General features: G+C 34.4%; 1 protein-coding gene across 3 annotated transcripts in view; it reads right to left on the bottom strand.

Moving 5' to 3' along the window:
• Positions 1–773: 773 nt before the first annotated feature.
• LOC135093722 (splicing factor 1-like) overlaps positions 774–27,028 on the bottom strand; it is a 41,526-nt gene continuing 15,271 nt past the window's right edge. For all 3 annotated transcript variants that reach the window (XM_063993270.1, XM_063993261.1, XM_063993276.1), the window contains exons 4-8: positions 5,552–5,704; positions 5,251–5,422; positions 5,003–5,104; positions 4,620–4,778; positions 774–3,197 (exon numbers count right to left, since the gene is read on the bottom strand). In XM_063993270.1, coding sequence (XP_063849340.1) covers positions 2,154–3,197; positions 4,620–4,778; positions 5,003–5,104; positions 5,251–5,422; positions 5,552–5,704 — 1,630 coding nt within the window. In that variant the 3' untranslated portion in view covers positions 774–2,153. The remainder of the gene's footprint in view (positions 3,198–4,619; positions 4,779–5,002; positions 5,105–5,250; positions 5,423–5,551; positions 5,705–27,028) is intronic.

The raw sequence follows: 27,028 nt of genomic DNA, 5'->3' as shown, positions 1-27,028 counted from the left end.
TTGTGATACCAGATATGAGGGGCACCAGAGGACAATGAAGGAAATTGAAAAGGAGTGTTTACAGAAAGAATATAAAGATACATAGCTTTCCTCACAGAAGCATAGCAGTGTGGGATGAACTTATTGATGAGACTGTGTGCCAAGGCAGTCCATAAATTTAAAGAAAATTTGGAGACAGGACAGCAAGAGCCTAGTGTGACTCTTATCCTGTATCTCACAACTAGGTAAATTAAACTAGGTAAATACACATTGTTTCCCATTCTGGATGGGAAACAAATACACATGAAAGATTTCTTTTGAAACAGTTTGCAAACTGTTTCCAAAGTTTGCAAACTTTGTTCCCAAACAGTTTGGACTGTTTCAAACTAGAAACATTAGGGGAACATTGTTTCCAAAACAATGTTTCTTGGTGTAGAAAGGCCTTAAGTAATCTAACTGTACACAGGCCTGACATATTAGGCTACTTAGCTGGAATTGTCCATGTGATGGTAGAGAGAGTAAGCCGAGATGTTAAGCAGATGCTAGGCAGATCCTGTGTTGTCCCATAAGGAACTGGTGTGTATCTGCATTGGGGCATGTTGTGTGTGCACTTATAAGCACAAAGACAAGAGGTTCAGATTCTATCTGATCCTGGATCCTTGCTATTCAACCCACTCTTTGAAGTGGGTTCTTAAATTTAAACTGACAATCATTACCCATCACAAAAATTAAGATCTTGGAAATATATTATTTCCAACACCACTCACCCAGAATTTAAGTATAAAAATTAAAGATTACTTTTCATTGTTTATTTATATATCCTGGTTTGTAACACTAGATATGCAACATGTCTTAGAACTTAATATTAAGTGAACCAAAGATTGCATTTCTAAGTTTGTTGTCATATTACTGTGGTTGTACTTTATTACATTAACTCAAGAAAATTAACACAAGAATCAGGAACACAAGATGTTCTCAACATCTATTCATATCCATAATTTACTTTAACAAATATTGTTAAGGTCATCAATTAATGTACTATCAAGAATGAGGTGACAGGAAGATGGTCATCTTAGCTTCGTCAAGCCCTGCACTCACTCACAACAGCAGTCTTCACAGCTAGCCTAGATTTTTTATCATTTAGATTACTTATGTTAAAGTCACATTTTCATCTATACATCTGTATCATATGCACAATTTTCTGTGTACTAGCAGTCCAGAAGACTACATTACTTACATCTAAGTACTGAAACAAAAAAGTAATGCTAAAACAAGTTTTTTTTCAATCAAGATATACAGCGATGCTTTAGAGATGCCCAGATTCATAGGGTTATCAGATTTCCTATAAAATATGATCCTCAACAGAATATTTTCATACCATTTTGTTTTCCAGTAACTTTTTAGTATTGTGTCTTGAGGCACCAAACCCGGCAAGTCAGCAAGATCTGTTTCACCTCTTTTCTTTCTACTGAAGATGCATCATGTCTTTTCATTTTTTCATCACACAAAGGCAGGAAACCATAGTCAATGTGGTTACTGCAAGTGTTCAATCTTCCATCATGCATTATCTTTTCACTTAACATTCACAAGGTTCAGAAGAACTATTCTTCAAAATCCAAACATTACACCATGCTGACTCTGCACCCTTAGTGCAAATAAAAAACTATACACCTTCAAATCCAAACCCAAAGCAGTCTGCATCCTTTAAGCAACTAGTGTTACTTCTAAATTGCATCTTCATCACATTACTTCAGTACCTTGATGACAAAAATAAACATTCCTGTTTTTTGTCTCTTTTTGCCATCTTTGCTTAAACCAAACAACAAATCTGAAAATAGACCAACTTCTAAGTGTGAATAATTTAAACACAATTAAAGGTGAAAATTTTCCAAAATATGTGCTCATCAATTTGACAAATGTCTGTACCACTGCTTTTATTATTTGTACTAGCTAACAGTCACTCTACTATTCACAAAGCAAAGACACCCTTCCAACATTATCCAAATTCCCCTTAGATCTTAAAATAATTTTTTTAAAAATTAATTAAAACCACACTATATGATTTCCAAGATACTAAAATTGTACATGATATTATTTATGTTAATCCATGATATCCAGTTACCAAGGATGACTATTAGAGGCAGGCATTGATTTGTACTGCTATTGTAAACTTTTTATGAGGGTGGTGGTGGTGGAGGTGCTGAAAGAAGTGCTCCTAGGTCGACACCACCAGGTCCACGGGGTCCAGGCCCTCCAGGACCACCAGGACCTCCTGGTGGTGGTGGTGGTGGTGGTGGTCCAACAGGTTGTGGTGGTCCATTCCAACCCCATCCTGGTGGAGGCCCCACAGGTCGTGGTGGGGGTACAGGTCCAGGGGGCGGACAGCCCATTCCTGGGGGGCCATGATGAGGACCAGGGGGAGGACCCTGCCAGTGATTCATTTGTGGGGGTGGACCATGAGGTGGTCCTCCATGTGGTCCACCATGAGGACCCCCATGAGGTCCATTATGTGGGCCATTGTGAGGACCACCATGATTACCAGGTCCCTGGTGACCCTGGTGACCCTGAGGTCCACCAGGTGGACCAGGAGGGGCCTGGGCCATCCAGTTGGGTTGTTGCTGTTGCTGTTGACCATTTTGAGTTGTTGGAGGTGGAGGAGGTGGTGGTGCCTGTAGTAAGTTTGGTGGTGGTACACCTTGAAAACTATTGGGGCCTTGCTGCTGCTGAGACTGCTGCTGCTGTTGCTGCTGCCAAGGCATTCCAGGAGGGGGCTGGTTGAGATTGGGTGGACCATTGCTGTTCCCAAGCAAGGGTCTTGGACCCCCACCTCCTCCCATTTGGTTAGAATTCCAAGAATTTTGCTGATTCATCCCACCTTGATTCTGGTTATTATTGTTAAACTGATTACCTACTGAAGACTGAGGTTCAGAACGAGGAGGCGGTCCCATCAGAGGACGCGGGGCCCCTTGAGGTCTCTCAAATAGACTCCTGGTTGATGTGTTCACAGTTGGTCTATTACTACGATCGTTATTCTGTGGAGGAGGTGGGCCCTCCCCAAGTTCAGCCATAAGAGACATGTACTCTTCATCAATCTTTTGCCTGTCGACTGAGGTTGGAGCACCAGGGCCACGCCTTTGACGGCAATCCTTGGCAATGTGACCAGTACCACCACAACTTGTGCAAACTACATTATTTGTCACGTTGGGCTTGTCAGGGCACTGAAATATAAGACATCACTCTCATTAAGAAATATTAAGAAAATATTTATGTAACTGTATCCAAAACATTCATTACATGACAAGACAGATTGGCTGAGAGAGAGAGAGAGAGAGAGAGAGAGAGAGAGAGAGAGAGAGAGAGAGAGAGAGAGAGAGAGAGAGAGAGAGAGAGAGAGAGAGAGAGAGAGAGAGAGAGAGAGAGAGAGAGAGAGACCATAACATTTCTTGTAGCTTTCATTATATAAGTATGCTTACTTCTGCAACCTCTTACTTTATGGTTCAAGGTACTATAGTGAAACCTAAGTTCTTGAACTTAATTCGTTCCTGAATGCCATTTGAAATCCAAAATGTTTAGAAACAGAAACTATTTCCCTGATAGGGATCAATGTAAAATAGATAAATCTGTTCCCAGACATCCATCCACCATCTTAGCAGCTTAGGACAGATGCTCTCACTGCAAAAATGGCCGCTCAACAACATCTCCACCTCAGAAATTATTTATGCACAGAGGACATACTGGATGAATTTAGTGACACAAAATTCATCAGAAGAGATTGTTTAGATTGAACAGGAATTCTTTGTCAACAATCTAGTGAGGAAAGCCTTACAGTGACACAGAGAAAAGTAACCCACTTACTGCAAAAATTAAGGTAATCATAACACTTAGACATCTTTCTGCTGAGAAAAGCTATTGCAAAAATGCACTCGTGCAATGGTGATGGCATTGTCAGTCATCAAGTCACAGGTGGCTCAGGATTACTCCTGAGCCAGGATTACTCCTGAGAAAAACTGTTTGTTTACATTGAGGCCCTTCAACAGGATCACATTTATATTATTTCAAAGATTAAATTACTGTCTTACCCACTCTCTCTCTCCTCCAAATACAAAAAAACAAAGGAAATATTTATAGATACTACAAATTAGTAATAAAGGGCAGCTTTTGCTTTGCCTTTTAGTGCTTGAAATCAAGTAACTTTGTTCAAGAACCAAATTATGGTACGGCAATAGAAGCAATTGTGAGTTCAAGATTTTGTTCGAAGGGAGGCATTCAGTGACTGAGGTTCCATTGTAATAAGAAATTTAAAAAGACCTGTCTGAGGCAATTTTCTGGTCTTTTTCCATGTTAAAATCCAATTTCTTCAGCTTCCCTTTATTATTCTATGTGATCAAGGCATTTTAGCACTTTTGTACTCCTCAGCCCATCATTTCTATTCTGTGCTAATTTGCACACTTGTTGCTCATCCCATCAAACCATCTTATTTTTTATACACAAGTAATGGAGCTGCTTCTCTTGCCAAGAAAATCATAGCTTCTAACACTGCATTCTAACATTAGACAATTTATGATTAATTAATTACTAATGCGATTCTGAGAAAAAAAAAAAACATTAGTTGATTTCTGCTTATAAATGTATGTTTTTACCTGCCATGACTTATGAGCATTTGAGCCACAGTTGGAGCATCTTGGGCCATCATTCTCACGCAAAGTTCCATTAAGCAGAGCCAGTTCTCTCAGCTGCATTCTACGCAAATCATTTTGTCCCTCTGGTACTTCAACACCTTGCCGAATAATCTCTTTGATCTGGAAATAAAACACAAAATTGTGATAACAGTAAAAGCTTCCTTGAAAATAATACTGTGAAAATTCCTTCCTTCATGCAAATATGAAATAATAAAATACACATTAAAAATAACTAAGTTTCCACAGAAAACATGTGATAAAAAATAAATAAAAATAAAAATAAAATAATAATAATAATAATAATAATAAAGAAATATTATCCAATGAATCAAACAAAACATCACCTTGTCAACAGCTTTCTTTACACTTTCAGGATTACTTGCAGTGACATATGCATGCAGAGGTTCATCCTCTCCAGGCATGGGTCCTCCATCCTTACGGCCAACCTTTATAAATACATAATCTTATATTAAAAGAATATAATGTGTTTGTGACAATATTTCATAAAAAGTTTTTGCAAACTTTTCTGAAGACAACTGTTTAATGCATAACTGTGTAGCTTTCATGTGTTCTGAAAATTAACAATACAAACCTTTCCTTCTTTCACAGAGCCCTTTCCTCGAATTATTATCTTAGCTCCAGTGTCTTTTTCCATGGCCTTCAGTGTGTTTCCCCGAGGACCAATAAGAAGGCCAACAAAATTGATATCTGGGTGTTCTTCTTGTGGAATCATGACTTTGTCTGACACTTTCACAACTGGAGGTCTTGATATACCACAAAAGAAAAGAAAAACAGAAAAAAGTAATAATTAGTGATGTTAATAATTATGTTTTCAAATATCAACAAATCATTTACTATTATATAATAGGAAAATGAAATTTACATCAACTCACTTGTAATCAGCTGGAGGTTTATAATCAGAATTGATAGCCAGCATCCTGGTGATGCAATTGTGCCGGTCATCCTCTAACTTCTTACGTGTCCGGTACTCACGAGTATTCAACCGTTTTCCCTCATTATTGTAGATGGGTTCCGGTGAAGGAGATCTGCAAGAAACCTTCCTGTCTCAAACTCAAGTAAGGAAATTTTTTCAGACATCTTTGTATTTCACAACAACATGATGATATTCTGTTGATATCATATACCATAACCAAACACTTAAGTGTACTGTGTAGTCACATAATCAGAACTTAATATGGAAGTCTCATGCAACCTTATAAGGGGATTCTCATTAGGCAGAATTATTACACTAAATCATAATGTTAACATTCAATATAACAACAGCTTATGAAATACAAGACACATACTGATTACCTGCAATGCAGTATAATTTAACCTTAATGAGATCAACCTAAGAAAATTAAATGAAATTACTTCTGCAATTGATTATTCACATCATATATGTTTGATTTTATAATAATCTGAATATAGAAGCATATCAAGGAGAATCCACAAATTAATTACATGAAACCATAGTTCCCAATGTACTCATTTATGTGTGTATCTGTAAGGTGAATATCACAGGTATGTATGAAGGTAATGGAAGTATAAATTTCATGAGTTTTATGCAATGCCCAAGCAATCATTCCAGCATAAATAAAGTTAATGATGTAAATGCACATCCCTATATTGGTCAGAGCATCCTAAAACATGTTATTCCCATAATTTTTTATCTGTATCGATATACAATAGAGCTTACTGAACCCAATCTTTCTAAGATAATGTGAACAAATCTTCCTCACTATTGCATGATAATAACGTTCAGAAAATTTGACTATACCTATAAAAATTCATCTATAACTATTGAGTAATTTACGTTTTTGGTAGTAGTTCCTGACACTAACTTTAAATAAAATAAAATAAAATAAAATAAAAAAAAATTAAATCTAAAATTTTCAAGCAAAATGTTAAAAGTATGAAATATTCACTTTCTGCAGCAATCTATGACATTTTGTGATAACAAGTAGTATTATATAAACACTTACAGTATACATGGACTCCACACTTTCACTGGGTATAAAAGATAATACGTAATACAAGACTACAAAAGAATGCAAAAGATTGCAATGCCCATTGTCAATATTCCTCCTTACATCTTAGACACAGAACGCTGGCACTTCACATTCACATCCACACTGTCCTCCAAATAAAGCATGACAATGTGGTTTAGGTTTATTCTTTTTATTTTCCTCCCAACCCATTTTTAAGCAACTATCAGAAAAATCAGTGTTATTAAAAATATATTTTAATAACTTCACATTATTGATTTATATCTGTAAGTTCAGAATTCAATGTTACCCTTGTTCTTCATGAAAAAAAATGTTGGTTCTGCATAACAGTGGTTCCATTACCAAATATGAAGACTTTATCAATGATGGAATGCATATGATGTGCACATAAGTAGTCATTCCATGCAATATCTCATATGAATTAAGAGAAGCCAAAGTAAATTCATGACATCCTTATAATTCACTATCCTATGACAACCAAAAGTTTAGTGTTTCCTTTTTCTCTTTCCCACATTAGTTGCTATTTCATAAAACAAACTTTTATACTCCTATGTTTGGCATTTGTATTACTGCCATTATCTTCATTTTTTTCCAGCATCATCATTCTGCTAAGTTTACTCATGCTACTGCTACTGACAAGAACCTCACGGATTACTGAAATATGTTAGTAAATGGAATCAGGATAAACAACATCCCTTATGTGAAATTTCAAAGTTACCATGAACCTGTCTACAAATTACGTTACACTGACTTCACACTTGGCACAGTGCGTTCTAGAAACTGTGACCTTGACTGCACAGCAGCATTAAACAAAGAAAATTTGAACAGTACTTTAGCAAGATGACAAATTTTTTAAGCACAATTTTTTTAGTTATACTACCTATGGATTCTTGAGCTCTTCATTCACATGGGTAATGGGGTTTTTGTGGATCTATGCTACTTAATACAAATATACAAGGGAAATTAATCCATCAGTAACTTCAACTGCCTCTCCAAGCTGCCCATTCATTACTTATCACACTGGGTGGGGAAAACAATTGTGAGAGACACACATGCTACAGCAAAGGCATGCAACCAATCTAAATAAGTAACAATAACTGAACATGAAAAAACAAATTTCATTAAACTTACTTCCCACTAAACTCAAATATAGTTTCAATGTGGGGGAGAAGAAAGAAAAAAAAATGGTTTTAGAAGGTACATGGAAAATAATTAGTATGGTACCTCCATACAGTATGTATTTTCTTTTTCAATAACAATGCACAAATGGTTCTTTTATTCACAATATTTATTATTGTGCCTTTTTGTAGTTCAGCAAAACTATGTAGAAATATAAAGGACTAGTAATTTTTGTTTACTTAGTTTCAAGTAATCTGTCACTATCTCACCAAATTCTCCCTATCCCAAGTTTTCTTTTCACACTCACTCTTTTCAAATGTTAGATCAAAATTAATCTGATACTGGCAGTCCTTAACTATCAACAAACATATCCATCTTGGATTAGTGTAGAGCCTTTGGTGTAGAGCCATTTAATTATTTTGAAAAGAGGAATGTTGGATTATAATCACTCCATCAAACCATTTAGAGGTGGAATGGTGAAGCAACTCTTGAGATTATCATATATACTAGCAAAATGAGGATAGATGACATCTCCCTTCAGGGAGATACAAGAAAATTTGAAATAACCAAAAATTGTGAAACAAATCTCAAACACTATCACTCATCAGCTACACCAGTGCCAAATATTAATTTTTACTCAGTATATATGAATAAGGGTCAGTTGTATCAATTTCTACATCAAGGCTCAAGGATGGAGTTTGGTTTGTATGTGCAACACCATAACAGATCCATTTCTTTATCTGCATTTGACCCTTTTCACTATCTGAATCAGATGCAGAAAAAGGTCAAGGCAGTGTCACCACCTACATTTACATAACTGGTTAAAATTCATCCCTATCATACGTGACTATGATCTGTTCCATAGACATCCCTCTATTGTCTAGTGCTCTCTTCATACTGTCCATTCATGGTATTTCTCCAAGCTTAAGTCTCTCAAATCAATGCCATTAATTTTCTTCACTGATCACTCAACTTTCATTCTCTGAAGATCATAAAATATTTCCAGTAAAAGGTGCTACATGCAAAACACCCAGCTTTTGCACCTGGCACACACAGTTTAATCATTAAGTGAAAAAAGACCAAGATGTATACAATAATCACTCCATGCAAATGCTATAAATGTGATTAGCTTGGAAGTAATCCATATGTTCCTTCTATAGGACTATTAAAGGTAAAATCTATGTCATTTTAAATATAACTATAATGACTCTCAGAGTGGATAAGAAAAAAAAGGGGACATAGCATTACAAATTTCCACTTTCTTTATACCATGCATGCCTATGTAATTGAGTTTATTTGTAAACTCAATTACAAACAAATCAAACTGTATTTGTAATTGTAATTTAATGGAAGTTTCCAATAAATTGACATTTTTGACACCAACCTCTACAGTGGTACATATGTAGTTAAATAGGATTCCAGGCAATTAAGTAGAATATTCAACACTTTCTATCAATTTAATGAAACATTCTATTAAACGGAATGGAAATGAGATAAAATGGTGGACATTTAATTGCATGGAAAGAGATTGTTTAATTTAAGAGCACTTAATAGGATTTCCCTGCATTTCCCATACAAAATAATTCCCAACATTATTTACCTTCAAACTCACAAACATACCAATGCAAAATACAATTGTAAGAAATATCATACTAGGGATTTGCAGGAAAATCCTTTTACAGTGGATAAAATAAAAAGCTATAAATACAGCCAGTTGAGTGTGTGTGTGTGTGTGTGTGTGTGTGTGTGTGTGTGTGTGTGTGTGTGTGTATAAATAAATAAATAAATAAATAAATAAATAAATAAATATAAATATATAAATATATATATATATATATATATATATATATATATATATATATATATATATATATATATATATATATATATATATATATATATATATATACAATTGGCAGACTGGTGTTAGGTGACATTAACCCCTTTAATAAGACAGTGCCAGCCAGTGTGGTCTTGCAGCCCATGAATAGTTTATTTCATTACTGGCTTTCCAACAAAGGGGTGGAGCTAAAGATAGGAAGTGAAATAACTAAGTGAATAATAGGGGAGTTATGTCCTATGATATGAACTGGAGACCCATTTCAAAGTCAAGGTATTTTCTCTTGCTGAGTAATGACATGCCAAAAGCATCACAGTATGACTTTACTCCTTGGTCATTAACTTTGCTTGACTGTGCAATATAGCAGTGCACATGGTGATCCCAAGCATCTCCTTATCGTTGCTTTTCTACAAAAAGCAACGAGAATAATAACTGACATGACAACTCACCCAAACATAAGCTTCTTGGCAATAAATTATTGAGATGAGTCAGTGATCTACAGCAGTGGGAGGAGGACAATGAACCATTACATAGGGAAAATTTTAAATCTACCACCACCCCACACAGCTAAGAAGCTAAGGCTGAAAGACTCTCACTCCTGAAGAGATATTATTCTTTCCTTGGAATGACTACTGCTTCCATGTCAAAGACCCATCTCTGTGTTGAGCCTATAACAGAGTTGATAGTGTCTGGCATGAAGATGTACATTCCTCGTTCTTTCTCTCAACCTAAGCCTTCCAAACACTGGTTTAACACAGCCTGTTCTTGTGCTATATATGATAGAGAGGTGGCCCAAGAAAGGCACTAGAGCCTTCCATCACCAGAATCTTATGCACTTTATATTTCTGTCCAGAATCATGCTGTCTGTCCTCCAACTAGCCAAAAACTCCTTCATTAATAGAAAGTGTCAAAATATTTAATGATCTAACTCCCCTAATGATTTCTGGCACCTATCCAAAAAAAACATCACCAATAACTTTGCTTCTTTATCTTTCCCTCATTTATTTCAACCTGATGACACCACTGCCATCTCATCTATTTCTAAAGTTAAACTCTTCACTCAAACCTTTCCTAAAAATCCTATCTTGGATGATTCAGGGCTTGTTCCTCCCTCTCCTCCACCCTCTGACTACTTCATGCTACCCATTAAGATCCTTCGCAGTGATGTTTTCCATGATCTCACAGGCCTTAACCCTCAGAAGGCTTATGAACTTGATGGGCTCACTCCTACTGTTCTCCAAAACTGTGCCTCCATGCTTATACCTTGCCTAGTCATACTCTTCCAACTCTGTTAATCAACACCTATCTTTGCTTCTTGCTGGAAGTTTGCCTACATTCAGCCTGTTCCTAAAAAGGGTAATCATTCTACTCCCTCAAACTACCATCCTACTGCTTTAATTTTCTGCCTATCTAAAGCTTTTGAATCTATCCTCAACTAGAAAATTCTTCAACATCCATCGCTTCACAACCTTCAATCTAATTGCAAGTATAAGTTCTGTCAGGGCCACTCTACTGGTGATTTTCTGGCTTTTCTTACTGAGTCTTGGTCATCCCCTAGTAGGGATTTTTTGTTGTTGCATTAGACACATCAAAAGCTTTTGATAGAATCTGGTACAAAGCTTTGATTTCCAAACTACCCTCCTATGGCTTCCATCCTTCTCTCTGTAACTCTGTAACTCTCAAGTTTCCTTTCTGATGCTTCTATTGCTGCTGTGGTATATAGTCACTGTTCTCCTAAATCTATTAACAGTTGTGTTCCTCAGGGTTCTGTTGTCACCCACTCTTCCTATTATTCATCAATGATCTTCTAAGCCAAACTTCTTGTCCTATCCACTCCTATGCTGATGATACCACCCTGCACTTTTCCATGTCTTTTTGTAGACATCCAACCCTTCAAGTAAACAGTTCACACAGGAAAGCCACAGAATGCCTGACGTCTGATCTCTCTAAAATTTCTGATTAGGGTAGAGCAAACTTAGTATTGTACAGTGGCTCAAAAACTCAATTCCTCCATTTATCAACTTGACACAACCTTCCAGATAACTATCCTATTCTTCAATGACACTCAACTGTCCCCCTCTTCTATACTGAACATCTTCGGTCTGTCCTTTACTTATAATCTAGACTGGAAACTTTATATCTCATCTCTAGCTAAAGCAGCTTCTGTGAAAGTAAGTGTTCTGAGTTGTCTTCACTAGTTTTTCTCATCCCCCCAGCTACTAATTCTGTACAGGGGATTATCTGTCCATGTATGGAGTATGCTTCATATATATGGGGTGGTTCCACTCATACCGCTCTTTTAGACAGGTGGAATCAAAGGCTTTTCGTCTTATCAACTCCTCTCCCCAGTTACTAGTGGTCTTCAGCCTCTATCACATCACCATAATGTTGCATCTATTGCTATCTTCTAATGTTATTTTCACACTAACTGCTCTTTTGTTCTTGCTAACTCCATACCTTCCTCCTCCAACAGCCTCACTGCACAAGACTTTCTTCTTTCTCTTACTCCTATTCTGTCCACCTCTAATAAAAGAGTTAACCAGTATTCTCAATCATTCCTCCCTTTCTCTGGTAAACTCTGAACTCTGTCTGCTTATGCGTTTCATTCTTCCTATGACTTGAACTCTTTCAAGAGGGAGGTTTCAAGATACTTAACATTTAATTTTTGACGTCTGCTTTTGACTCTGTTCGGAGATTGGCACCTCAGTGGGCCTTTTTTTTTTTTTATTGTGTGTGTGTGTGTGTGTGTGTGTGTGTGTGTGTGTGTGTGTGTGTGTGTGTGTGTGTGTGTGTGTGTGTGTGTGTGTGTGTGTGTGTGTGTATATATATATATATATATATATATATATATATATATATATATATATATATATATATATATATATGTGTGTGTGTGTGTGTGTGTGTGTGTGTGTGTGTGTGTGTGTGTGTGTGTGTGTGTGTGTGTGTGTGTGTGTGTGTGTGTGTGTGTGTGTGTGTGTGTGTAGGCCTTTTTTTATTGTGTATGTATATATGTGTGTATATATATATATATATATATATATATATATATATATATATATATATATATATATATATATATATATATATATATATATATAGAAGCTCATATAGCTTTTGCAAAAAGAAATTACAGTGCCCTGTCTAAGAAAACAGCCTAAGAAAAAGATATGTGTTGTCCTGTGGTCTGATGAGTTCACAGTCACTGATATAGGCAGTGGACAATTCAGAGGGTCAGTGGGTGCTGACAGATACGACCCGGGGTACATTTTAAAAATGGTGAAGCATCCTGAAACTATGATGGTGTGGGGCATCTTCTATCATGGAGTTGGAAAATTAGCGTTTTTTGAGAAGGGCACTAATATTAATGGTAAAAGATACTTGGAATTATTGTGTGACCATTTAGCTGACTGTTTTGACAAGTGTGAGGCAGAGCAGTTTCAGCAGGATGGTGCATCCTGCCATACCAGTCTGTGTGTTCAGCAGTGGCTGGATGACTGTGGTGTGAATTTCATCAAAGACTGACCAGAAATTAGTCCCGACCTAAACTCAAATGAAAACATATGGTCTATCATGAAAAAGAAAAAAAAATCAAAGAAAAGACACAAGCTCTTCCAAAACTGAAGGAATTGCTGACCAGTGTGTGGGAAAACCTTAATGCTGAACTCTTACACAGCCTTGTAGACTCAGTTCCTGAGACTGCAGGCAGTAATCTGCAGAAAAGGCAACACTACTACAAGGTGCTAGTTGATACAAGTTCCTGAGTATACAGGAGGTAATCCACAGAAAAGGCAGTACTACTACAAGATGCTAGTTGATACTATGTGTGGAAATAAATTTATCAACTATGAGAATAATTTATAAAGGAGTTGTGATGCACATACACACACAGCAATGCCTCTGATGCAGAGACCAAGTTAATGACCCAGGCCAAGTTAATGACCTGAGCAAGCAGGATTGCACTATGTATGTCATCCTGAAAAGAGTAATGACCTTATGCAAGAACTGCCAATAATTTTTGTTATTCCCAGCTCATCTTCACCAATAGCTATAATGAAATGTCTACTGAAATGCCAGCCATCTGGCATCCTTACATACCTCACTGTGAGACCGTTTCTGATTGTGCAAATAAAAAAAAAGTACAACCTTCACATTACATTATTACTTAACTTATACAAAATTCACACAAGTAAACTAATACGTGTATTTTGCACAATATCTTCAACTGCCTTCTGAAGTAATATTCCTTTACTTATTGTCAAAACACAGAAAAATACATGACAAACAAAAATGTGGACCACAAGCATGTAACTATGAATATACAGTAAAATCCCTCTTATCCGGCATCAACGGGACCACCGACATGCCGGATACTTGAATAGAAGTTAAATTATATCCACAATCACCACCCTACACTCACGCATCTTACCATAACAAAGATCAGCTGATCTTAATCAGCAGCTGATCTGATCAGCTGCTTAAGTGTAAGCACAACACGCTTCCTCTTTTCTACAACTTTAGGCATGATGAAGGCATCAGGCAATAAACAGTGCACACGCGGGACTGAGTCACTGAGTAAACACAGTGCAGTGGGCCGCGGGTGGCGCAAAGCAGTGTGCTCTGGTGGCGAGGGGACAAAGTATGCCTCACGCGGGAATTTTAATCGATTTTATGAGTACACATTGATTTTTTATTGATTTCAAGGCTCAGAGAAAAATGTGCCAGATACTTGAAGCTGCCGGATACTCAAATGCCGGATGAGAGGGATTTTACTGTATTGTGAGGAACAGATCGAACAGAACCCTTGTCTTCTTTACAGCAACATTTTGCCATTTATACATGGCATTTTCAAGCTTAAAACACATAAAACATAATTTAAAAAAAAACAATAAAAACATAAAAGTTAAAGATATTACAATGAAAAACATATTAAAAAATATCAGTGAAAACATGAACATAGAAAGTTGATTATTACCTGATGTGATTGGAGTCAAGGAGAAAAGTGACAGTTGTGAGGGAGAGCAGAAGGAAGAAAATTACAGAGCAAGAAAAAGTGTTGAGAATGAGTGAAACTGTGCTGTGCTACCCTACTAATAGTTTGGCTGAAGTGTTCTGGTTGTTAAGGTCCAGTCACTGTTTACTAAAATACCTTTGAAAGAAACCATAGAAATTATAAACAATGGCCTTTTAAAGATCTACCTAAATTTATGGGATTTACATATAAACAATTCAAAGACTTTTTAGATTTAGCTATTAAAGAATCACCTTTTATTTTTAATGATAAATTATACAATCAGACTGGTGTTGCCATGTCTAGGTCCTGCCTTTGCCAATGCTTTTTTATGTTATTATGAGGTTAATTGGCTCTCAAATTGTCCTGCAACTTTCATATCAGTATATTATAGGAGATATGTTGATGACACTTTGTTACTATTTGATAATAATGAACATATTCCATTGTTTCTCCAGTATCTCAATACTAAACATCAGAATATTAAATTCATGTGTGAAATTCAAAATAATGATACTCATTTCTTAGACAGATATTCTTGTCTCTTGTAACAATGGTAGTGTCATGACCTCAGTTTAAAGGTACTAATTGCTTGTCCTTCATTCCATGATTGTTTGAAGTCAATGCTATCAAGACATTGTTACATAGGTGTTATATCCATGATTTTTCATGATATAAATTTTCTGATTTTTTTTTTCCAAAATAATGGCTATCCACTTAATATTATTGAAAATTTTATCTCAAAGTTTGTAAATAATGCTACCAACCCAACTCAGACAAAAGGACAGGTCTCAAACACACAATACATTAAACTGCCCTTCTATAGTCACTAAGCTATGCAATTAGAAGGAAATTAGATCAATTATTGAGAATACTCTTTCCTGATCACAATTTTAACTTTATTTTTACTAACTCATACTTTAAAATACTTTTTCCCTTACAAAGATTTCATCTCTTTTAAACTTGTTTCCAATATAGCATATCAATACACTTGTCCGACATGTAAGTGTTGGTATATGGGTGAATCAGAGAAAAACTTCACTCACCATATTGCTGAACAAAGGGGAGTTTCAGATTGTACCAGACACCCACTCTCTTACTTTCTTTCTCCCCTATTCCCTCACATTGTATTGAACATAACCATCCTTTAATAGATGACAATTTCAAAATTTTTAAGAAATTAAGCTTCCCAAATGAAGTTAAATTACTTGAATAACACTTCAGTCAAACAATTAATAGTGTAACCCAACACAGTTACACTCACTCTCAACACTTTCTTCTTGCTCCATAATTTTCCTCCTGCTATCCCTCACAAGTCACCTCTCTCCTTGACCCCAATCATACCAGGTAATAACCAACCTATCTTACTTTTTATATTCTACTTTCTATGTTCATGTTTTTCACTGATTTTTTTTTTTTTTAATGTGTATGTTTCTGATTGTGATTTTTAATATGTATGTTTTTGATTGTGAAATCTTAAGTTTTACATTTTGATTGTTTTTTTAATCACATTTTGAGTGTTTTTAGTTTGAAAATGCCATGTATAAATGGCGAAATATCATAATAAAGAAAGCAAGGGCTCCATTCGATCTGTTCATCACACCTTCACATATACTTCATGAAGTCCATTAAGAAGTATTAATATATTACAATATTATTCTCAATATAACAAGCTATTTCAGGAGGAAGGCATTTTATATCAAAAAACATCTGCTCCATCTGATGGTTGTTACAGCTAGGTCTAATGTTAAGGTTGTCATATCTGAAGAGTCATTCAAGAACACATTCACAGTGGTCACTCTTGCTTTCTCCAATTTTTTTGGCACATCAACAAAAAATCTGTTTGCAATATGCAATGGGTTCAATATTTTCATCTCTTATAATGACCTTCAGTTCATTAAATGTGTGGCTTTTCAAAAGGCTTAAAGCATTAGTTATATCCAGTATTCATTTTGTCATGTCAGAGTTCCCTATATTGAAGATTTATTATACAAGGATTCTGAAAAAGACTTCAGCATTCTTAATCCCTTATAGCTATAACTGCACCAGGCACCTACACTGCATATCAAGAAGCAAAATAACTTCACAAAACAAAATAATAACACATACACACTGCTATTACAAAATTTAAAGCCTCTGTTGGTGCCTCCAAAATAACATCACAACTTTGAAACAATGATAATTATTTAATTAATCATTTCATATAAAGTACTTTTAAATTTCAGCTAATTACACTACATTAACTACACACTGAGATGACCTAAAGATTATCATTAAAATAGTTGCTGTACAAATAAGTGCAACAGCTATATACATACACATAGTTAAATTAAATTCAATCAATATCATAAAACAATAACAAGACAATCTGTGGCAGCCACATTGTCCCATTAAAAAATCTATATCTATTAACGTGAACACAGTAATAATGCAATGCAAACTGCTGATACAGTGTGAATAAATTATAGAGTACAAGATAATGAAATGCATTATGAACTACAAGGCAATGCAGATGTTGTATATACTTGATAATATTCAACTCTAAAACAAGCTACTTGGATGATTTCATGTGAAAAAATAAAAAAACGAGAGTCTTTGCAAAACTTATAGTATTTTCATGTGTAAATATAAATAACTCACACTAGTGATATAATTAACCATTAATTCCAGTACAATAACATGAGGCGATTATAAAAGATTTTAATGGAGAAGTATAGCAGAAAATATTGTTCTCTTGGATTTAAGAAAGTACAGGTTTTTTTCTTATCAATAATTAAGCATGATGTATTATTAATTTTCCTTATCAGCATTTCCTCTATGGATAGTCCTGCTAATCTAAGGAAAGGTAAAGTAACAAATTCGGATACCAAACTGCGATACTGAGAAGTCTAGCTGAACTTAATATTCAAGGGTGAAGGAGCTTGTTCTAAACACTATTAAATGTTACAAACATAAATTGATTATCTGGAAAGTGTCAAGGCAGTTCACTGAGAATGCATTAATTAAAAAAACATGAAGAAAGACTTTAGTCAGCAAAAATAAATATGAAAGCAACATAAATATCCTCACTTGATGACATTACTCAAATCCAGTGTAAGATGTTGAGGTATAACACATGATCATTTTTTTCTCAATTTTCACATTATTATGTAATTATTACATTATTAATAAACTTTAAAGCAACCATATAAGTATGGGCAGACAAATGTATGTTAGACATTTAATCTCTGGTCACTTGGTGACAGCTAATTAAGCTGACATTCATGACTGCATTTAAGATTAATCAATATTATGCATAAATCACAATATACTGTACTACTATATTTTATATCACAGACCTAAAAATGCACACAAACATACATATCAAAATGCATCACTACAACCAGTGAATACCTGTTTGCCAAGGCTTGCAGGGGTTTGCCATCAAGCAAAACCTTCTGTCAGCAGTGACAGAACTTCAATTTGTATTTCACATTTTTTTTTTTTTTTTTTTTTTTTTTTTTTTACAATTTAATCAAGGTGACAAACCATGCTGACGACTTCTGTCAGCTTCTGCATGGCTACATAAGTCATACAGTGTAATGGACCACTGTGCTTGTGGCCAGTAGCTACCAAACTGCCAAGTTAATAAGCTGTATTATTTGTCCTATGTTCTTTTACTGATATAAACATGTAATTTGATTTTTATTCTGTTTTCTGCTGTAAAATTTATTAATTTAAAAGGAAACTGAGGGGAAATGTGAACAGATTGTAGTATCTCTTGCCACTTATCATGCTGCGTGCTCTATTATGCAGATTTATGCTGTTTACAACACATGGTGCTATATCAGTGATTTTATCCTTACCCATAATTAAAATGATTTGCATTCTTTTATTTATTGGTTTGGTGGTCTATGGCCTGAAGCAAGTTGAGACCCACTGAAATAATATAACAAGATGTTCTCAAATCATCCACTGTTTTACTATGTTAACCCTTAATCTTATGTTTGCCATCATCCATAGCACAGTAACTGAATTGATTTTTGTTAATCAGAAATCAAATATTTTCTTTCTGAATTGTAAGGAGAGGGGGGTTTCTTTGTAACATATGCATGCACACATACACACACACAAAATGTGATCAACACAGATAAAGAATTATCATCTTACACAAGCAATTGAACGTAAATTATTATTGTGATGCAACTGAATATAACAAGAAAATATCGTATTTGGCTGTTCTTCATTTCTTGTATCTGTACAAGAGCATTATCAGTTTTGAAAAGTACAAAATAAAACTGCATATGACCAGATCATATGACCAGATATAGCCATCCTACACAATAATATATGAAATTTGTTCAAGATCACATGCTATTATGAAAGATCAGTTTAGTGAAGAAAGTTTAATATAGTTGCTGCCTTGTGATTCTGCCCCAAATTTCATACTCATAACCGTTGAATCCAAATCCATTTTGATTTTAAAACACTTTTCCATGCAAACTTACTACCATCTAAAATCTGTGTATCAGGCTGACACCACCTCCCTTGAAAAAGAGATGGCCAACACATTGTGAAGAGACTAAGTACATTACATATAAGGCTCCAAACTGAACAACCAAATCTAACACATGAGAAGTACCCATAATATTCAAGTTGGTTCATTATGGATCCTGAACAGCAATTTAATAAAATGGTTACTGGTGGTGCATAAAGTAAAAATAAAAGTAAAAATTTTGTGGATTTTTAAATAATTAAAATACTGAATGAAGTCTAGAAAGGCCAAGCACATGCCTAATGATATTAATATAGTAGTTATTATTACTTGAATATATCTATAAAATTTATTTGGCAAGTTTTGGTAAATACAATGGTTGCATTTTTTAACAATAAAAAAAAAGAATGAATGAATGAAAAAAATAAATAAATCACTGATATAGTACAGTTCCATTGAAGCAAATATTGTATTTTCTGCAGTTGCTCATTATGCAATTCTTTCATAATAATATGCAATGTCTACATAATGTATGCTAAGATCATGGCAAAAATAATGTTTAAAAGAAAAAATTCTGAATCAATATTCCCATTACATGCCTCAAAATAAACTGAAGACTTCTATAGTGACTCTATCCTCATGCTGTCCAAAAAGTATGACATATGAACACCATCTCCACTTTGTAGTACATAAATACAATAATAAATTTAAAGTACTTGAAAATATTGTTTTCTTTCAATATTAAGAAATCAAAATTGTCAGAATTGTGTTGTATCTTTACAATTATTTATATAAACTACTTTTCTTGTCCAAGTTTAGGGATGACAGAAGTTGAACCATCACATACTTTGTAACACTAACATGTGCAACAATTTTCATCTTAAATTAATGTGATAGTAGTTTAAATAATTACAAAGGTGGAAAGACAAATAAGATAGAGGTCAAGAAAGTAACAGCATATAGTACTGCAACTAATAATATTCTGAAGAAAAGCAATATCAAATGGAAGAACTGATGTTATTCAGAAAGCTTCACTTGTAAGCTAAATTCCTTTACAAGAAGATAATGGAGTGAAAAATGATGAGTTAATGCAATAAAGATGCCTACATCTTGGAGAGCATTGCAGTACATGATTGTCTATACCACACATTAATCCAATTATTTATTTTTAAGAAAAAAAAAAATTATAAATTATTTGATCTTACCAATATCACCATAAAAATTGTCAATTAAATTATCACTGAGTAGAGTGCAGAGTGTAATCATTAAGTATGTCATGATAAAGCATACCTTCCTTTCAACTAATCTGCAAAAAGAGTTTAATTAAAATTAAGAATTCAAGTGCAAAGCTTAAGTGAGGTGTCTTGCATTAAGCTGGCATGCATCCAGGCTTGAATGAATCAAATGAGACATATCTACAAGGACTTAAAACTTTCCAAGCTATGGCAGAACATCTGTGGAGAAAATAGCTATGATGGATACCATTAATATTTGAGTTCTTTAAAAAGATCATGAAGCATTGCTTTAAGTAAAGGGTAGATTTATATCAAGTGCAGGAAAAGCGAATCTATGCCCCTCACTCTTTTTTGTGTCCAACTCTGGCACTAATGAAGACACCTGCTGAATAACCTTGAATAACTGTTACATTAGTCTGCCAATATTCTAGTCAATTTTCTTCTCAGTTTAGCAGAGGGACATTGATTACTTCAAACTTACAAGCAGAGAGAGAACCAGGCAGGTTCACCACGTCAAGATGAAAACTATAATTATGCATTAAAACCTCGATATCTCAAACTGATATTTCATCATTCACTTTTATCAGATTCAAGAACCTACTGAGCTAAAAATTTCTGTAAATCTAATTCTGACAGAGCCAGAAATAGTCCACAAATGGCCCAAAATCCCAGAATGGCTCTAATGTCACTGATTTTTCTACTTGTAAGTTACCTAATATGGTATTTTGGATTTTGAAATTGAATATCATGTTGTATCTACTGACCTCCAAAAAATGTAGCTCAAAGCTGAGTTCATTAAATGATGTTTTGAGTTATACAATATTGTAAAAAAATAAAATAAATAAATAAATAAATAAATAAATATATATATATATATATATATATATATATATATATATATATATATATATATATATATATATATATATATATATATATATATATATATATATAATAATCAATTTAAGTAGTAAAATACACTATGTACAGTTGTTGAGAGTTGATAGGCATTTAATGCTGACAGTCAACCATCTATCCCAACTGAGGCAGTGCACAACATCTTCATCTTGTCATGTCTATTCACCTCTCACTTTTAAATATATGTTAGAAATTATCATAACTTCATTTCATTTGTTCAGGTGGCTAGATTTCAAAATATACAAATGTCCAACCTCACACAGCAGATACAGGTTCTGTGCCAAGCACTCCAAGAAAATGCAAAAGCTGCTACTATAGGCAAGTCCATATACATAATATGATCCTTTTCATTTCCTTATCTTGACATATTTGTATTAGTTGTAATCCATATGAGGACAGAGAAGATCCCTTTATAGATTAAGCATCAGAGGAGAAAAACTGGTCGAGATAATTTTAAGATTACTAGTTCAGATTTTTTGAGGACATCCAAGGTATTTTCAATGTAGGGAATGAGAATTGCTGAATGTCATTTCAGCAAAAGAAATAGCCTAGAAGTTTGTATCAAGCAGACAGGTGAAGAAACTGAGTTTCGAGGCACTGAACAAAATAATTACCCATCCAATTGAAAAAGTGGTTTCTGTGTTTAGTACTTAATTCCTGTTGGCTAATCACTGGCTAATAGCATTACTGAACAGTAGAATAGGTGAAATGACAGATCCCACTGTAAAAACATTTGTTAAGAAATTTCAAAAAATGCTGGGTGTCTACCACTGCAAAAACACAAAGGCCAGAAAGAAGAGATAAAGATGCATAGATAGACTGAGACTGTAAAAAAGGAACTGAAGTAGTTAATGATTCATGCCTGACTACCAAAACCCTTCTGGTATGCCTCATGTTACAGCAAGATTTCACTAAAATCCCTAGTGATGATTAAGATTCAATAAGGGGAGTGAAATCATGTGTAAATTGTACAGAACCCAAACTGACAATAAGATAGCAAACTATAAGCAAAATACACTTAAGAATCTTCCTGTTCTGGATAGAATCAAAAGGTTTAGACAAGCACGAAATTAAAACTATAATACTCTAACCTAAAGAATTAAAGCAGTCATCCTTTTTAGAAAAAGGTAGGATGTAGGTAAACTTAAAAAAAAAAAAAAGTACACTTGCATTATATAATGTGGTTTATGGGTTAAACATGTTTGCCTGCACAGTTCCACTTCCATGACTCAGTCTGGCCCATGCTGCTGTTTTAGCATTTGGTGAACTTCCAATGTGTTCACAATATATCACATTTTAATCCACTGTTGATGATGTCACAGTGACCTGGTTATCTATTTTAGTTTAATATTTGATATATTGGAAAGCCCAGAATAAGAAAAGGAAATCACAATTTTTATCAGATTGGTTGGGTTGAGAGGAGGAGAGAGACAGGGGAGAGTTTAGGAAGCTCATTTTCTACACTTCCTCAGTACTCTAATATTCTTACCACTGAAGAAGTAATACTTAATCAACAACTTAAAACTATATCAACATTCAGCATGGAGTGTTCCCTAAATTCATTATCCAGATGTAGATAATTTAAGATGTATCTCTTAGTAGCAGCAAGGCTCATACTTCAAAAGTAATTCACTGCACAAAATAAGGTACATGTTAAATGAAATTCTATCTTAAATGGAATTTTTTTTTTTCTAAATCAATGAAAAATACCAATATATATTATATTATACTGTGTGGCCATGCAAAGATAATGACAGTGTGTTTCAATGGAAAATGTTCACATAAATGAGAACAATACCTTTATCAAAGGTGAACACCACAAATAACTCATCAAATGCTTGCTCATTCAACTAAAATGCTGGAGATATGCACATGCATACATACACCAAGTAATTACATAAGTGTACATCCATGCAAGTACATGCAATGCACATATACAAATAGGTGTAAGCAAACATGCTTGTACATGATCACAAATGCTACAAGCATAATATATTTCCTTTTGTCCTCAAATTCAAACTATAACAAAAGCTGAAGGATGGTCAAATACAATCATGCTGGTTCAGTCATTCTATGGTCAAAGGAATGGATTAGTCTTACTTAAGTAGTTTTAAACGTATGTAAATGGTCAATTTAATGACGTTTTAATTAAGAACATAATGTGAAATGTCATTCACATCATTATTTACATGACTGCCCTCTGCACAACCCTGATCAAGACTTCTTGACATTAAAAAATGCAAAATGAGTATTGCATAAAGTAGAAAAGAAACAGTCATACAAGGATATCATATATATACCAATGTAAAAACCAAACCAACAAGAAAATCTATGACCCAAATATTATGAAATCCAGAGATATGTCACCAGCACATCATCACATTGAGTTTGCAGCACTGAAAAGTATCATGGTGTACAGATTATGTAAATATCTGAGATAACAGGAACAATGTTACTGACACTGCACAGTGGCATTAATGTAATATACACAGTTAACCTGATGTGCAACACAACAAAATTGCCAAGCTGTTCCTTCCAGTGAAATAATAGGAAAATAAGCATGCAATTACAGCCTTTCAAATACAGTGGAACTTTGGTCATCAAATGCCTCCCCTTTTCGAACAAGTCGGTTTTTTAACAAAATCTCACTCATAATTGCTTTGGTTGCTGAACAATAATTCAGTTCTCGAAGTTACTTGATTTCAAATACTAAAACCCAAAGCAAAAGCTGTTGTTTATTACTAACTTAGTTTCTATAAATATTTTCCTTCATATATATTTGAAGAAGAGAGACAGTGGATAAGACAGTAATTCAATCTTTAAAATAATTGAAATGTGTCCTGTTTAAGAGCCTCAATGTAAACAAATAATTTTCAACACTCATGAATAATCCCGAGCCACCTGTGGCTCTCTTGACAACCCACAATGCCATCACTATTGCACAGCTGCATTTTTCCAAGAGCTTTTCTCAGCAGGAAGATGTCTAAGTGTTATGATCACCCTCAGTTTGGCAGTAAGTGGGTTACTCTTCTCTGTGTCACTCTGTAATGCTTCCCTCACTAGATCAGTGAGAAAGAGAATACCTGCACAGTCTAAGCAGTATCTTCTAAGTTCTATGCCACTAAGTTCATCCAGTACATCCTGTTTGGATAAATAATTTCTGAGCTGGAGATGTTGGGGAACAGCCATCTTGGCTGTGGGAGCATCTGTCATAAGCCACTGACACAGTGTGGACAGATGTCAGGGAATGGATTAATCCATTTTAGATTGATTCCTATGGGGAAGATAGTTTCAGTTTCTGAATATTTTGGATTTCAAATGGCACTCAGGAACAACTTTAAGTTGAAGAACCAAGGTTCCACAGTATATGGTGTCCAGGTATTGTCCTTATCAAGACTTCTCCCATCCACAGCAGTGCCAATTCAGGCAAAATACACATCACTATCTCATGTCAGCTACTTGGTACTTCTGAATTACTTTAAATCACAGTCTATATATCTGTTCTCTAGTAAGGCAGTATATTTGTTCAACACTTATCAGTACACGGAGGGTCAGTCAGCATGCACAGTCATGTCAATCCTCAAGTTACCGTATTTTACGGCTTAAAAGACGCTGCACCGTGGAAGACACACCCTAATATTTTACTAATATTAATATTATATTATTAATATTATATATATTATTAATATATATATTATTATTATATATTATTAATATTAATATTAATATTATATGATTCGAATCAAGATCAAGAGTGGGAAGGCTGCCGCCTGCCGCTGCCAGTACCATAATAAACAGAGCATGCTACAGGGCAGAGGTTATGCTTTAAGGCTAAGCTTGTGGTTCAGCTCCAAGAAGGATTATGGTATTGGAAATACTTGTAACAGCTAAGTACTGAGTTTACATCATATAAAAGGTTGAATTAAATAGTACTTAATCTAACATCATAGCGTAATGACTCATCATACAAATCCACATCGGTATCAGTCAAGTGTACAAGCTCCCTTGAGCCTGGGTGTTGCCTCACAATACAACATTCGTCTTGGAAGATGCACTAGTATTTTTCAGGGTATTTTTTGGGGGAAAAAAAGTAAGTCTTATAAGCCGTAAAATACAGTACTTCCCCTCTGTCTGCTGCCTAAAATGCAACTTGCCTTTAATGTGCACTAGTCAAAAGAAAAAATTCAATGTTAATACACTAAAACCCACATAAAACAAGAGTCCATATTCAATAAGTTAAAATTCCACATAAGTCAATCCAGCAACAAAATAAATTATAAAAAAAAATAAAAATAAATAAATATATAAAAAATATAAATAAATAAATAAATAAAAATCCAAAATGACAATTTCTGCAAAATTCTCTTAGTCAACACCATGTCAACTAAACCAAGTCAACCTGGATCAAACTCAGCATAATTTAAGCAGTAATAATTACATTATACCCTACTCTGAGGACATGATGCTAAGAGGAGAGCTGCTGGTTTTTAACAAGATTTCACGTCAGAATTTTTACAAGTCATCAAAGGCCAAGCCCCATGTTACACCCTGTAGCTTTATTAGAGAAACTAACCTATTCAAAATGTATAAGTGACGGTTGTCCATTCAACTATGAGACTACAACCATAACTGATCTGGTGCAAGGTTCAATCAAACTCCTGGCTTCCAGAAAAAGCCAATGGCCAAATGCATTTCATATGCTAGAAAGACTATAGCAGCATCCCTCCGCACACCAATATTTCTGCACATTTATATGCTTTATATTATTAGTCCACCTTCTGAGATGGAGCTGAAGGGAGAGGTGCAATAAACATTTGTTGCTTTCTAGCATTATAACATGTTAAACTACAATATTTGTTGATACTTGCAGAGAATAATCATTCTAACCTGGTTGCAAAAATTCATGAAAACAATCAGATACAAGACAATAAAATTCAACTTAGATAGCATGAGTAATGATTTACAAAAAAAAAAAAAAAAAAAAAACACTTCAGTACTGATAAAGAAGTGTGTGTGTATGTGTGTATCACTGAAAATATCTCAATACTTTTATGCTGTATTTGATACCACGGAACTTTCTTAAGAATGCTAAATATCACTCAGTCTAAGCAATAAACCCCACATGAAGATTATAGTCAATCACAAGACTATTACACATTTATGAGATCAAGACAATTAGATATAAATTCATAAATTTAGCAAATATTCATATGCTATTAGTTTGATTTCTAGACCATAAAAACTAAAGATGGCATCATATCCACATCTCATAAAAGAGGATTTATGACAATCTCAAATGTACACAAGTTGAGGCCTAGAAATAAGGAATAATTTTTCTGTAGATGAGGAAATATTTATAATAATTAAGATCAATTATTTTTATCAGCAGGCAGTTTTGTCTACTATCTATCCATAATTCTTCAAAGAAGTGGAAGTATTTCAAATTTATCTCCTACCAGAGTAAGTAAATATGTCTTAGATAACTCAGGAAATTTAATTTCATGAAACAAAATCAATAAATACAAAGTAATTACTGACACACCACAATGGATCATTATGCACTAAGCTATTAATGCAATTATGAACATAAATTTAACACTAATTTGACAACTGTTCCTGCTACAATTCTTTACTTGTAAATCAAACCCAACCAAATGTGCATGTATAATTCACCAGTCATGGTGATCATATGCTATACTCATGATCACCAGCAATACTCTGTCAATGACAATTTTGAACTCAATAAACTCATAAATGTATCATG

This window comes from Scylla paramamosain, chromosome 3 (assembly GCF_035594125.1).
Source record: "Scylla paramamosain isolate STU-SP2022 chromosome 3, ASM3559412v1, whole genome shotgun sequence".
NCBI lineage: Eukaryota > Metazoa > Arthropoda > Malacostraca > Decapoda > Portunidae > Scylla > Scylla paramamosain.
Note: the sequence above shows the minus strand (reverse complement) of the source record. Positions and strands in the feature narration are given on the sequence as shown.